Source organism: Myiozetetes cayanensis, unplaced genomic scaffold (assembly GCF_022539395.1).
Source record: "Myiozetetes cayanensis isolate MyiCay16 unplaced genomic scaffold, myiCay2020 scf1, whole genome shotgun sequence".
NCBI lineage: Eukaryota > Metazoa > Chordata > Aves > Passeriformes > Tyrannidae > Myiozetetes > Myiozetetes cayanensis.
The window spans coordinates 65,186,851-65,200,347 of record NW_026086604.1 but is presented as its reverse complement, the minus strand read 5'-3'; the positions used below and the strand labels follow the sequence as shown (position 1 = coordinate 65,200,347).

General features: G+C 37.3%; 1 protein-coding gene across 2 annotated transcripts in view; it reads right to left on the bottom strand.

The window, feature by feature from the left end:
- Positions 1 to 9,441: 9,441 nt before the first annotated feature.
- TMEM245 (transmembrane protein 245) overlaps positions 9,442 to 13,497 on the bottom strand; it is a 77,982-nt gene continuing 73,926 nt past the window's right edge. For both annotated transcript variants that reach the window (XM_050311003.1, XM_050311011.1), the window contains one exon: positions 9,442 to 12,766. In XM_050311003.1, coding sequence (XP_050166960.1) covers positions 12,721 to 12,766 — 46 coding nt within the window. In that variant the 3' untranslated portion in view covers positions 9,442 to 12,720. The remainder of the gene's footprint in view (positions 12,767 to 13,497) is intronic.

Sequence of the window (13,497 nt, the reverse complement as noted above, 5' to 3'; positions counted from 1 at the left end):
ACAAGTGATGGAGAGCAGCTTAGTGAATTCTTCTGTACCCCTCAGTATCCTTGGATAAATCCCATCCGGTCCCATAGACTTGTGAGCATCTAAGTGTCTCAGCAGGTCACTAACTGCTTCCTCCTGGATTACAGGGGATAAAATCTGCTCCCCATCTCTCTCTACCAGCTCAGGAGGTCAGTTGTCCTAAGGACAACTTGTCTTACTGTTGAAGACTGAGGCAAAGAAGGTGTTAAATATATCAGCCTTTTGCTTGTCTTGGATGACTATATTCCCCCCTATCCAGTAAAAAATAGAAGTTTTCGTTGGCCCTCCTTTTGCTATTAATGTATTTACAAAACCACCTTTTATTATCTTTTACAGAATTGGCCAGGTTAAGTTCTAACTGAGCTTACGCCTCCCTAATTTTCTTTCTGCATGACCTAATGACATCCTTAAACACTTCCCGAGTTGCCTGCCTCTTTTCCTAAGGTGATTTACCCTCTTTTTTAGCCTGAGTTCTTGCAAAAGCTCCCTGCTCAGTAAGACCACTCTTCTTCACTGCCAGCTTATCTTAGGCACACAGGGACAGTCTGCTCCTGTGCCTTCAAGATTTCTTTCTTAAAGTATGTCCAGCCTTCCTGGACTCCTTTGTTTTTAAGGGCTGCTTCCCAAGGATCTTTCTGAATCAGTGTCCTGAATAAGCCAAAGTCCATCTTCTGGAAGTCCAGGGTAGAGGTGCTTTTGATGCCCCTCCTCACTTAACAAAGTATTGAAAACTCTCATTTCGTGGTCACTGTACCCCAGACGGCCTCCAACCACCACATCTCCCACCAGCCCTTCTCTGCTTGTAAACTGCAGGTCTAGCAGGGCCTCACCCCTGGTAAGCTCCTTTACCAGCTGTGTCAGGAAGTGATCTTACACACACTACAGGAACCTCCTAGACTGACTCCTCTCCGCTTTGTTCCCCACAGACATCCAGTAGGTTGAAGTCACTGGCAAGAACAAGGGCTGGTGATTCTGAATCATCAGCCAGCCACTTATGGAATGATTTGTTTTAAAAAACGATGATTTTTAAAAAAATCTTCATCCAACACCATTAATTTTCATCCTGTTAGATGTCTAAAGTTGAACACTAAACGCATTAGGGGGGACTGGCTTCCAAAATATAATCCTCATAATTCTGAATGCATCACCTTGCATCTTGCTCTATTAACCTATACATTGTTAGAAAGATACCAGTTTGATAAGTAACCAAGATTTCTCAGAAACTGCAAATGCTGACAGTTATTACATTTAACCTTCAAATAGTTACACTGTTTCTTTCTATCTTGGAATACATCAACAATGTTGTCATAGACCAAGAACAGTTTTTCACAGGAACCTACCACAATGCTTTATAGAACAAGTCTTCTCATTTATTATTTCTACAGTCAGTGAACTATTTTATAATCCCTTTAGTTTCATGTTTGCTACCAATTTTTTAATCTTGATATTATTTTGACATGGTGTTTGTCAGGGCTCACAGGAGTCTACTAGGTCAACATAATTCTTCATAGTCAATCAAAACAGAAGTATTTCCTTAGGTGAGACTTGCCATGTGAATCACTGCCCAGAAGACAGGAACCCCTTTATCATTAAAGTTAAGTCATAGTTTTTCATATTTTAATTGAATTTTATTTTTTTATATTTAATACAGAGCACTTCTATTTTGAAAGATAGGGCATGGAAAACAAGTTGCAGTATCAAGGAAGAAGGAGGTTCTATGCCTTTGGTTCTATGGCCATGGTGAATTTCTTCCAGCTGTGAGAATCTAATCCCAGGATCATTTTCTTTAAATATTTATTCCTGAGAGATAAAGAGAATAGTGACATTTGAAAATGCACAGGTATATCTGATGTTCTTGTACAGATACTGAGAAATTTCTGTTTCACTACTTACTAACTACTAGGGCAACGTAGTTCATTCTGACTAGAAAATTAAATATATCGGAAGCTTTTGTCACCACAGGACACTCATTTGTTCTCATAAGAGAACAGGAGCGCTTTGAAGGCAAGGTTTTTAATGCTGGTAAACCAGTGGTGATGGTAAGCAGAGAATTCAAATTAGCTGACACTTTCCCAGGTAAATATGGCTAGGAAAACATATAGGAGTCATTGGCAATACTCCAAAGAGAAAATCAAATTTATTTCATCTTTGAGGCAAAAAAAGTCTGCAGTTTAAATCTCCACAAAGAAATAGGCTTTACAGTGTACAGGCAGTTTATGGTTTGTTAGGATGTATTGAAAAATGGGATTAGAATACCCACCACAGCAATGACAGTCTAACTACGCTTACCTACTAAAGGTATTTCATAAAGCAAAGAAAGAACTCATTACATGTCAGTTACAAACCACTGAGAAGCACAAGAAAATGCTTGACATTCCCAGTGTGTAAGCTTTGGAATTCCCCTGTCACTGACTCAGTTCTTGAATGTCTTCAGCAAAAACAGCATTTGACAAAAGCCAGTAGCCTTTGCTCTTCACAGAACAGGATTTGTTTGAAAAAGTCTGTAGATGATTAACTTAAAAAAAAAAAAAATCTAAAGAAAACCTGACATTGTTCTCTCCTGAAAGGAATATATACTGGTTTTAGGCTTTCCACCAGACATCTGAAGAGGAAGCTGTGACTTTAACCTGGTTGAATTGAAATAAGTAGAACTAAACTGTCTTGACCAAAAAAAAGTTCCAGAATGTCTCAGGGGATGATGATATTTTTAGGACCTTTCTTTGACATAGATCTAAGCAACTATTTGCTTTGATAAAAGTCAGATCTAGATTCCCTTTCTGAATTGCACAGACTGGTTTGGGGAGTTTTTTGAAATACATCACATTTAAGCAAAATCTTACAACAGAAGTCCACATCACATAGTCCTCTTGTAGTTTCATATTGTTCTCACTGCAAGACTGACATCCCTATTGTCACAAAAAAACCTGCAGCTGATTTTCAACCAGCAAACATAAAATAATCAAGTTTTCCTTTAACTGTCAATCAATATTATTCAACTGTTTTGCTCTATTTTTGGACATCCACAGTTTTGTAACCTGTATGTGCACACTGTCTGGTAACAGCTTGACATGTGTCATCTCAACATTTAGTATAAAAGCCTTCAAATCACCAGTGCCAAAATCCCTGGGATGGTTCTGGCTGGCAGGACTGCCATTTCCTAAATTTGCCACCAAATTAGTTCTAAAGCTACTGAGAGTAGGTCTTCTTTTTGAAAATCCCTCTAGCTTAATAAACCTACCTGGATATACTCCCTTAAATAGTAATTTTATATATATAATCGATACAACTTATTGACTGGGTAGGAATGCATGTTTTAGAATAACCCGTGCTTTGTAATGCAACAGATTGGATGTTAGGTTTGAGTAGGGTGTAGCCAGTCTTAGGATTCAATGTCAAAAATTTTTTGAATTTGGTTTGGTGAAATTTACCAAAGATTGAAAAAAAAAACCCCAGCCTTCCAAACCAACCTTCCCTAGTGTTCTAACATCAAACACTAGCTAGCACATGTATAGGTAAGCACCTAACTATTGATATAAAAAGTTGGTTTCCAACCATTACCATTAATTTGAGTTCTAAAGATACTGAGTTCTAAAGATACTGGGAGGTCTTCTTTTTGAAAATCCCTCTAGCTAGATGTAGAAGAGAATTATGTGGAAATGTTTCTTTGGCACAGTGCTTTTTGTCAATCTGGTGATAATTAAACTGTTTGTACCATTAGTTATTAACGTCTAAATCTCCATATCAGATGCTCTCAGCCTTTCAATCTGTAATCCCAGACTGGGGGCAGCAAATTTAACTCACCAACATAAGGGTGAATGTCCCAAGAAACTGCTGAACTGGTGAAGGGTCTGGAGGGTTTGTTCATCCTGGAGGAGACTGAGGGGAGACCTCACTGCAGTATTGCACATCCTCACGAGGGGAAGCAGAGAGGCAAACACTGATCTCTTCACTTTCAAGACCAGTCACAGGACTAGAGGAAATGGCATGAAGCTGAGTCAGGGGAGGTTTAGGCTGGATATCAGAAAATGTTTTTCACCCAGAGGGCAGTTGGGCACTGGAACAGGCTCCCCAGGGCAGTGGCCACAGCACCAAGGCTGACAGAATTCAAGAAGCATTTGGATGGTACTCTCAGGCACATGGTGTGATTCTTGGGGATGATCCTATGCAGGGCCAGGAGTTGGACTTTGATGTTTCTTGTGGGTCCCTTCTTACTTAGGATATTATATAATTCTATGATAAGTTTGAACAAGCCAAAATTACCAAAGTATACCTTTCCTAAACAAGCCCAATTACATTCATGACCCTGAGAATGAAATTTTTTTCTTTGGAAAACTGAGAAACATGAGGTGCAAAGCCTGCAACCTGACTTCTCTCCAGTTCTCTGTGCAATCAAAATGTGCAGTCAGCAACAGCAGTGTTTTAAAAAGGATGTGCTGAGTAAAGTAATGCAAAACTCTTAAATTAAACTTTTTCTCTCCCATAAAAAAAAAAAAGGGCTTAAGTCAGGCCAGGCAAGATAATGTATGATTTTCCGTAAAACCTGTCAGACAACTTCAGCTGAAAGATACACATCAACAAATCATGAAAGCACCAAAGGTTCTCCACGTTTTATCACAATGGTCTTCCCTCTGCTGTTTGTCTTCTAAAGTAAACAAAAGCAGTGTTTGCCCAAGACAATCTTGGCTTTATTTTTTTATTTACAAAAAAGATTAGATTCTGGTAAGAAAAGTAAAATCAAAGCAAAGAGCCTGTTTTAGTTATCTAAGGCACAAGGATTCGATTCCACCTGTGAATCGGGAATGCAAGTGTGTGCATGGTTGTAGGTCTGCAAAGAAAAAAACCAATCAAATCCCAGGAATACCACCCCACCCAGCTCTTGGTACATACTTGGACCCAAGCTTTCATCTGCATGCATTGCAAGTACCTTCAGTGTTTAAAACACATTACACTGGAGAGAGGAGGAACTAGCTGAGGACACGGATGGAGATTTTTTACAGCTATTACTACAACACAAAGAATGGTGTAGGAACAGTGCAAGAGTCTGGTGTGCTTAATTTTGGTTGGGCATTGCACAGGGGACTGACACAGTATTCCTGCCAAGCATATCATCAGCTCTGTGGCACAGGGTCACACACAGAGTTTCAGATGGGATGACAATGAGGACAGTGTCTACATGAGCAGCTTTCAGTAACTGTTGCTGCTTCCATGCGTAGCTCCCATCCATTTTCTCTGCTCCAGGACAGCAGATACCCATATAACATATTACAGGAGAGTGCTCTGGAGGCGCTACAACGGTTAGGGCTTTATTTGCTTGAGGCAGATAGTTTCATCCCTACAGAATTGCACAGGTTGTAATTTCCAGGAACACCCCCATCTTTAGTTGAGTGGAGCCATGAATTAGCTGTTTCCTACCACTGCACACTTGCTAAATGCTTTTCTTACCTCTTCCTTAAGCCATCATGCACCTACCAAACTGACCAAAACACCTGCAAGGGTGGATGCTCAGGACTTCAGGGAACTTCAAAGAAGTTGTCAGGCCCATCACAGCACAGGGAGCACATTACAGGAGCATTAATACTGTAATAACATGGGTTACCTCATATAAAGAAGAAAAAAAAAAAGGAACTACTTGTAATGATGTGAAATATGAACTTCCTTGTGAAAAGTAGTTAGCACAGAGTAACTTCTGATTTGGGACAGCAGAAGAAAGCTGTTAATAGTTTGATACAAAGCTACATAAACATCCTTCAGTCAAAGGTATGGAAGCCGAATTCTTCTTATATTCAATATGATTACATACCATAATTCAGTTGCAGCATGGAATTTTATACACACCATACGACAGATATCATCTCAGTGCTTTTCTGAACAGCTTTCAACTTTATCATTCACTGTGTTTGGATTCATGTCAACTAGGTGTATTTGAATGTCTAGGGTTTAATTTTTCTCAAAATGCCAATTGCAATTTTATAAATTGCAAAAGCCAAAAGCCTGAAATCTTTTAAATTGTATCTCTGGTCAAGCTCAAAAATACATCAGTAATCAGCACATTTTTGCGTATGTATCTGCCTGATAACTCTTTCATATTCTTTACCCTCCCACCCAGAAAATATTAACTATATTGGACATGTACCTTCTGAACTGTTTTGAAGAAACAGTTGACACTGAGCAGAGGTTGGTGCTATATCATTATAAAACTTTATCTGCGATGGGCATTGAACAGAACTTCTTATTTTCTCTTAATAAAAGCACTATTATCTCCACATTAAAATAGCTAAAAAAAATGTGAGCTAAGGAGTTCTCACAGAAGGGCATGTGCTTTGAGTTGCCCGAACTGCAGATGCATTTGTCTTGGTTCTAACTTAAAAGGAATTCTGAGCATCTTGAAAACTCACCCTAACTAAAAAAAAAAAAAATAATAAGTATGTTACTAATATCAACTGTTAACCCCCCACACATACCTTGTATGCACTAAACTAAACAAGGTCTGATCCCTTCAGAAAACTAAAGAGATACTAGCTAAAACTGGCTCTCCTATATGAATTACTTCAAGGGAACGAGCTGGTCACAGAACACTGAGAGGGATGAAAACTGGAACATCAGATGTATCTCGTTTCAAAAGATGTGAGCAGTCATGCAAAGAGAATCTGACCACTTCTGCTTTATAGTCAACAGAATAATGTAAAATTCCAGTTAGACACTAAACAACCATTTCCAGTTCAGAGAGTAAGCCATAATGGAAGTAACTTGAATTGTCTACAGCTGCCGAATGTAAGCTTTTGTAGGGTCTGGATGTGTGGCTGTGTTACCGTAGGGAGTGCAGCAAACTGCCAGGTGCCAGCTGAACTGTAGTTACTCCTGAGGCACATGTCCTTCCTTATTTCCACAGAAAATGGGGAAAAAAAATGGAAGTATGGTTTCTCTCAGTGACACAAGTTATACACAAGGACTGCAGATCCAGCTCCAGCAAACCTGTCATTTCACCAGATTAACAGTGGCCTTTGGGGTTGATTCCAAAAAGCCCATCATTCAAATCAAACCCAGTTTTCTTTACGTTAACGGCATTTTATTTCAAAATATATTAACCATTCTGTGCTTACAAAGGACTGCGATGTGAATACGGTGTTAAGTTAAAAGCATTTTAAACCTGCTACAAAAACCATTTTTATTAGGATAAGCAATGGTGCATACAATCAAAATTATTTAGTTTAAATACCTCTGCAGTCTACACAAGTATTTCTCAATTTTAACCTACATATTTTATTCTGTCACTGGTGGACAAAGGGGTTATATTTTCAATATTATACATGCAAAACTAGGTACTGTACCAAACCCAATTATGATAACATTAGTTCCGTTCTGATGATGTTTCTCATGTACATTTACAGAAAAAATTTGTGTCAACAGACAACAGAAGTTATTGCTCCAAATCCCCACAGGGCCTGGGTAGGAATGCACGTTTTAGAATAACCCATGCTCCATAATGCAAGAGATTGGATGTTAGGTTTGAGTAGGGTGTAGCCAGTCTTAAGATTCAATGTCAAAAGCTTCTTTGGATTTGGTTTGGTGAAATTTACCAAAGGATGAAAAAAAACCCCAGCCTTCCGAACCAACCTTCCCTAGTGTTCTAACATCAAACACTAGCTAGCATATATATGTATAGGTAAGCACCTAACTATTGGGATAAAAAGTTGGTTTCCAACCATCACCAAAGCACAGAAAATCTGTTTTTTAAAGGCAACAATCTGAACAAATTGTATGCTTGCAGAATATACTAGTAATGACAGATGACAGAAACTAAAAACATTGATCTACAGAGGCATTAAGTTATGAGCAACACAAAAATAGTTTTTATTGACACTTGTTGAAAAAGCTCCTGTTTTAGGTTGAGACCAGCAGAAAGTGGTCAGCTTCTCAATCAAAGAGGGCTTTGGTGTCACCACACAGTACTTGTAGTCAAAAAATAATCTCTAACCCAATGCAATGTGAATTATATTTGTCCAAGTCCACCCATATGCAGAGCAGATCAAGGATGCAATTACTTCCAATTAGCAATTCCTTCCTGAGTTGGACATACTTTTTCAGTATGGACATTCAAAGCATGCCCTTCAGGCCCCTGGAATTCATTCCCAAAAGGGGGTGAAGCAATACTCTCGTGTACTAAACCATATTGAAAATAAGATACCAGATGAGGTGTGGAAGAGATTAAGAGCTTGGGGAACTGAAGACATATTTCATGACCTATTAATTTTGGCAGCTCATTAGAGGATGCGTGCAAATACTTCCAGGAACAGTAATCTCTCAGCAGTGCATTCCTAGCAGCTCTTCCCTACTTTATATGAACTAACAACAAAACAGTTGTAGTCACCCTATCAGTATTTGCTTGGCTCTTCCTTAATCTCTAACAAGTAAACATAAATTCTAGAAAATGTTCCTTGTTTTCACTATCTACAGGCACAAGTTTGTTCTCAGATATCATTAAAAAAAAGATAGCAAAAAATTTCAATTGAAGTCTGAATAAGACAGGGACTGCTCATATTTATATAATGCTGCATATCAATACATACATTTAAAAGCCCAATGTAGAATCCCTGAATATGCTCATCACTTCTGGCACTGTTTCTGGTTTCAAAACACCAAATTAAGTTTCCACATTGCTGCTTTTTTAATTTAGCTTTTTCTTTTTATCTCCAATCACTGAAAAGCAATTTTTGAAAATTTTACCATAAAGCACTAAGGTACTTTAATGACAGATATATGGTACCAGGTTAAAGATCAAGCCTCCCTAACATTTGTAACAGTTTTAGGCAATTCTAGTTTTGTAGAAATAGAAATAAAAAGGGAATTGCCAAAGTTTGCTTCAGCAAAAAATGTAAGAAATAATAGTAAGAAGAAACCTTTTGAAATACAAGTCAATATAGAGTTTAAAAAGTTGATGCATCCATGGATTTAAGAGATGCCAGTTGTCTACATCAGCACAATAACGTCTGCCACAGCACAATAATGTTCAGCTAATGTATGGCAAGGGGTGGAAGGGCTAACTCAGACTCCAGTGCCAGAAACAGTCAGCACCAGCCTTTTTTGCTAGAAGAGAATGATAAAAATCCACCACACTTGAATTTCACAATACCATGAGAGACAATGAGACAATCCATTGTCTTGGATTACTATGAGCATTCCCTTCTGAACTCTAAAATTTTTTGTTCAAATTGAACACTACATGTACTAAATACATTTAGTAAATACCTACTTCTGTAATGAGTGTTTACAGTAAAGCTAAAAGCCATCAACTTCTTGCCTATAAGCATTATGGAAAAGATAATCTCTCCTAAGAAAACTGCACAAAAGGGAGCTTTTGGTTTGATTCGTTGCCATTTGGTTTTTTGGTGTTTTGTTTGTTTGTTTGTTTGTTTGTTTTTACAAACCCCACAAGCCATCTACTAAAAGCTTATCCCATTGAGCTGCAGTTTGTTTTTGTAGATGAGGAAATATAACCGTGAATAGACTCTTAACAGTGACCAGAAGTCAAAATGACCAGTTTGATTATTTTCGCATTAATGTGAGACTGATCTAAATTAAACCACTCTTAAAGAGGCTGAGTCCTCTCAGAAAACAATACAGATTGCTAAATATGAAAGGACTAGGTCTTCTATTTCTCCTGGTAATTAGACATTTAGTAAACACGAAACCCAAATAATCAAAGTACACTCTTTCATAAGGTTGTGTTTTGTGATTTTTTTTTTCCTAAACATGGTGACAATCAGTGAATATTTCCTATTCTAAGAAGGTAGAGGTTTTGTCTCTTTATTTTTCCTCTTTTTTTTTTTTCTTATTTTTTGGCAATATACTGTCACTGTACCACTACTGAACCATATAACTGGCTCTTCAATCAGGCACAGCCCGTAGCACAAGCTCTTTAAGCTACACTTACTAAGACAGTACTATGGACGGTTCCTCATGGCAAGTCTGAAACAGGAAGAATGACGCTCCATTCAGGCAATATGATTCAATATTCATCAATATGAAGCCCCATTTTAAAGGAGGGTAAACTAACAAGACTACATCAGATATGAATTCTCTGTACAAAATGATTTCTCCTCACGTTGAGAAAGGAATATTTCAAAATAGCAACGTATCGTCTCAGATGATTTTACTCATTTGCCATTATGGAAGATAACTGTGTCTGAAGCATGATTTTAATATTCCTAAGAGACCCTTCTTGGATCTAAGGTGGTCAGGCAAAGGGGGAGAAGGAAGAAAACCTTAAACCAAACAATATGACTCTTTAAAATGACTATGTTGAGTACCATAGGGATATGAAAGATTGTGTCAGAAGATGGGATAGCAAATGTGGACGATATAATGTCTTGACCAGTGAGCAAAGTGGTGCAATGGAAAACTGGAAATACATTAAAGATGCATTTTTTTTCTTGGTACTAATCTTCTTTAAATGTGTCTACGATAAGCTACAACAAGAACACAACAATTCAGTGCAAAACTGTGAACTAAACAAGAAGTAATATAATAAGTAAGTTTCCTAAGTATAATGGTGTTTTCATTCAGTCTGGTTAGAATTTTGCAGGAATACTTAGTGACACCTTCAAGCTTTTCATCATCCTCGACCCTAGCCAGTAACAATTATAAAAATATGTTTCATTAAAGACTTTTCATGAGCTAAAAAGCCAAAGAAATAAAACCACAGGACACATACTTGATTCAAGCACTACATTCTTCTTGTTCAGTTAGTTGGAACTGATGTGTAGATCTTCCAGGATTTAAAACATTAAATGGGATGTTTCCATATATCAATGAACTTGAGTCAGCCTACTAAATTAAGCCTGAGTCTGTCCTTCAAACACACACCTACAAATGTGCAAACAGCACACTCAACCAACCTACTTAAATATAAAATTTCATCAGTAAAATTGCAGCAGTAAATTTTGAGAATCTGAGGAGCAATGCTACTTGTGTCTTAATAGGCAGCCTGTTTATTGCAACCTATAGCAGGACCTTCTTGCTTACTATGTATCAGAGTACTTTCCAATCACTTTCCATGGAAATGTATTTTTAGAAACAATGTAAAATACATACAACCATGAAAGTAAGAACCTTCCATATCTATCAGCACTCCTGCAACTCAGGTAAAACAAACATCTTATTACTGACAGCTATTTGTACACACATCTCAGAGATATCCTTATCCCTGGATAAGAATGGATTTTTGTTTCATCCATCACATTACTGTCAATAAACACAAGGCATGCCTGTATTTTGTACAACTCATTATCAATCAAACTGAAATAAATTCAAGAGAAGTTTACTAGAAACAGAAAAGTGGTTCTTTGGTTAAACAAGTGCATCTGCTACTTAGTACCCAGGGCCTCACTGTATTTGTGGAAAAGCTGTGCAACTATGAAAAATATCTACCAAAAAACCCACTTCCCTTTTACAAAAAGGATCCATTTATAAAGATCCATTGTGTCAAATATTTCAACAATCAATACAAAAGGCCTTAAATGTCACCAAAACTGCAAGTTAAGCAAAGTTATGTACAGAAGAAAAACACTAGAGGATTTCATGCTGTGACCAAGGCAACATTTCAGAAATTTAAGAACTTTGTTTATTAATAAGAGATATCTTAATATATTAAGATATATCTTATATCTTAGAAAGACATCTAGCCACAGGCTTACAGGCTTAAAAAAACCCTAACTAAACTAAACCAAAATCTATGTTCTCTTCCCTTTCTCTCTGGAAATAAAATTTGTGTGAAAAGTTAATTGAACTTAGCCACAGCATTTGAAAACCAACATTAAACAATCCCCATTCGACTTCTTCCTATTACTGGAAGTAGACATGACTATCACACATTACTACTGCCTGAAAACACTTAAGGCCTTGGATTAAGTTTAGTTGACAAGATGACTCCACTGGGAGGGTGGGTAAGCAGCAAAATATTATCAGATTTCACTGCAAATGAGGGCAAGATTTAAACTATTTAAACAAATCCTCCTATTTCAGTAAGAGGAAAACCCACGTTTAACAGTTTGCATTTCTACTAATTTCAGGATGATATTACAAAGACCAGTCTCCAAAAACACTAAATTTCAGTGCACATAAGAGGATAACATTTAAGTGTTATTATGAGTTACATATGATGGTTGAAGCCTATAAAGAAATACTTTGAGGAGCAGCAAATACTTCTATTATACTTTCATTTCACAATGAGTGGTTTACACTTCTTTCGCCACCAGATTAACAAAAAAAAAAAATAAATTTGGAATTACAGCTTTCTTTAAAGCTACTACAATTTAATAAGACAAATAACCCAATAAATAAAAGCCAAGTTAGTAATTTCAGCAGATAACAATGACTCCAGTGGATGTGCCTGTCCCTTTTAACCATTCTTTTTATGAAGACAGAAGGTCTTCAAAGTCTTCAACAAGGTAGTTGAACTGTGTGTTGGTATGCAAAGCCATGGGAAGTAGACATTCTCTCTTGAAGAGGCAAAGTGCACAATAATGTAAGGCCAGCAGATATTCGAGAAATACTTTCTACTAAACTCCAAGCTATGCTTCCCTGTGAGCTGCCCCCAGGCACAGCTGGGAAGAGACAGAAGGCCATGGCTGTTGTGAACTCAAGAAAGAAGTCAGCGATTCCCTCATGTTGTATCAGTACAGCACAGCACCTCCATCACTCTGAAGACATTTTCATCTCCTCAGGACTCTCTCGAGATGACCTGGGGGTTGGGGGTTGAGGAGGGGAGGGAAAGAAAAGTGAAAAGTAAGACTCAAATCTGCCCAGTGGTTACAAATAACCAATTTCTTACAAATTGAACAGGAAACAAAAACACATACAAATTTTTGTGCATATCGTGGGAAGCTCTATCTATGGTATATATATGGTAAGTCTTGGAATGTAACTTCTACAAGTCAGAGAGTACAGACAGGTCCAATTAGTGTTTTTTCTCCTAAGCTGCCCAGATGAAAGATGACAACATTATTCACGTGAATAAGGCAAAGGATTATTTCTCAGAAGCAGAAAATCCCCTTTAAGATACATGTATAATGAGCTAAACCTGTATAATTTAATAGGACAGTAGAGACATTTAAATGGCTGCTGTCATTAACACCATCACAACGTGATTTCCAACTAATGTAATTAGTTATTCAATTAGGAGTTTATTCATCCCATTCCTTAATGGTACAGTTTAAAGATACATTTCTACATCCCAAATTCAGTAACTTCAATGATAACATTTAGAGGATCATACTTTTAATGACATAATGGCACAGAATATTATTTCATTTTTAAAATCTAGGTATGTTTATTTATATTCTGCAGTATTTATATTTTGCATTAACACATAAAAATACAGTATTTTCAGACAGGCCCTTTATTAAGGACAAAGAACTCCATTAGATATCTGTTGTGGATGTCAGCAGATATCCATAATAATAGTTTTATGAG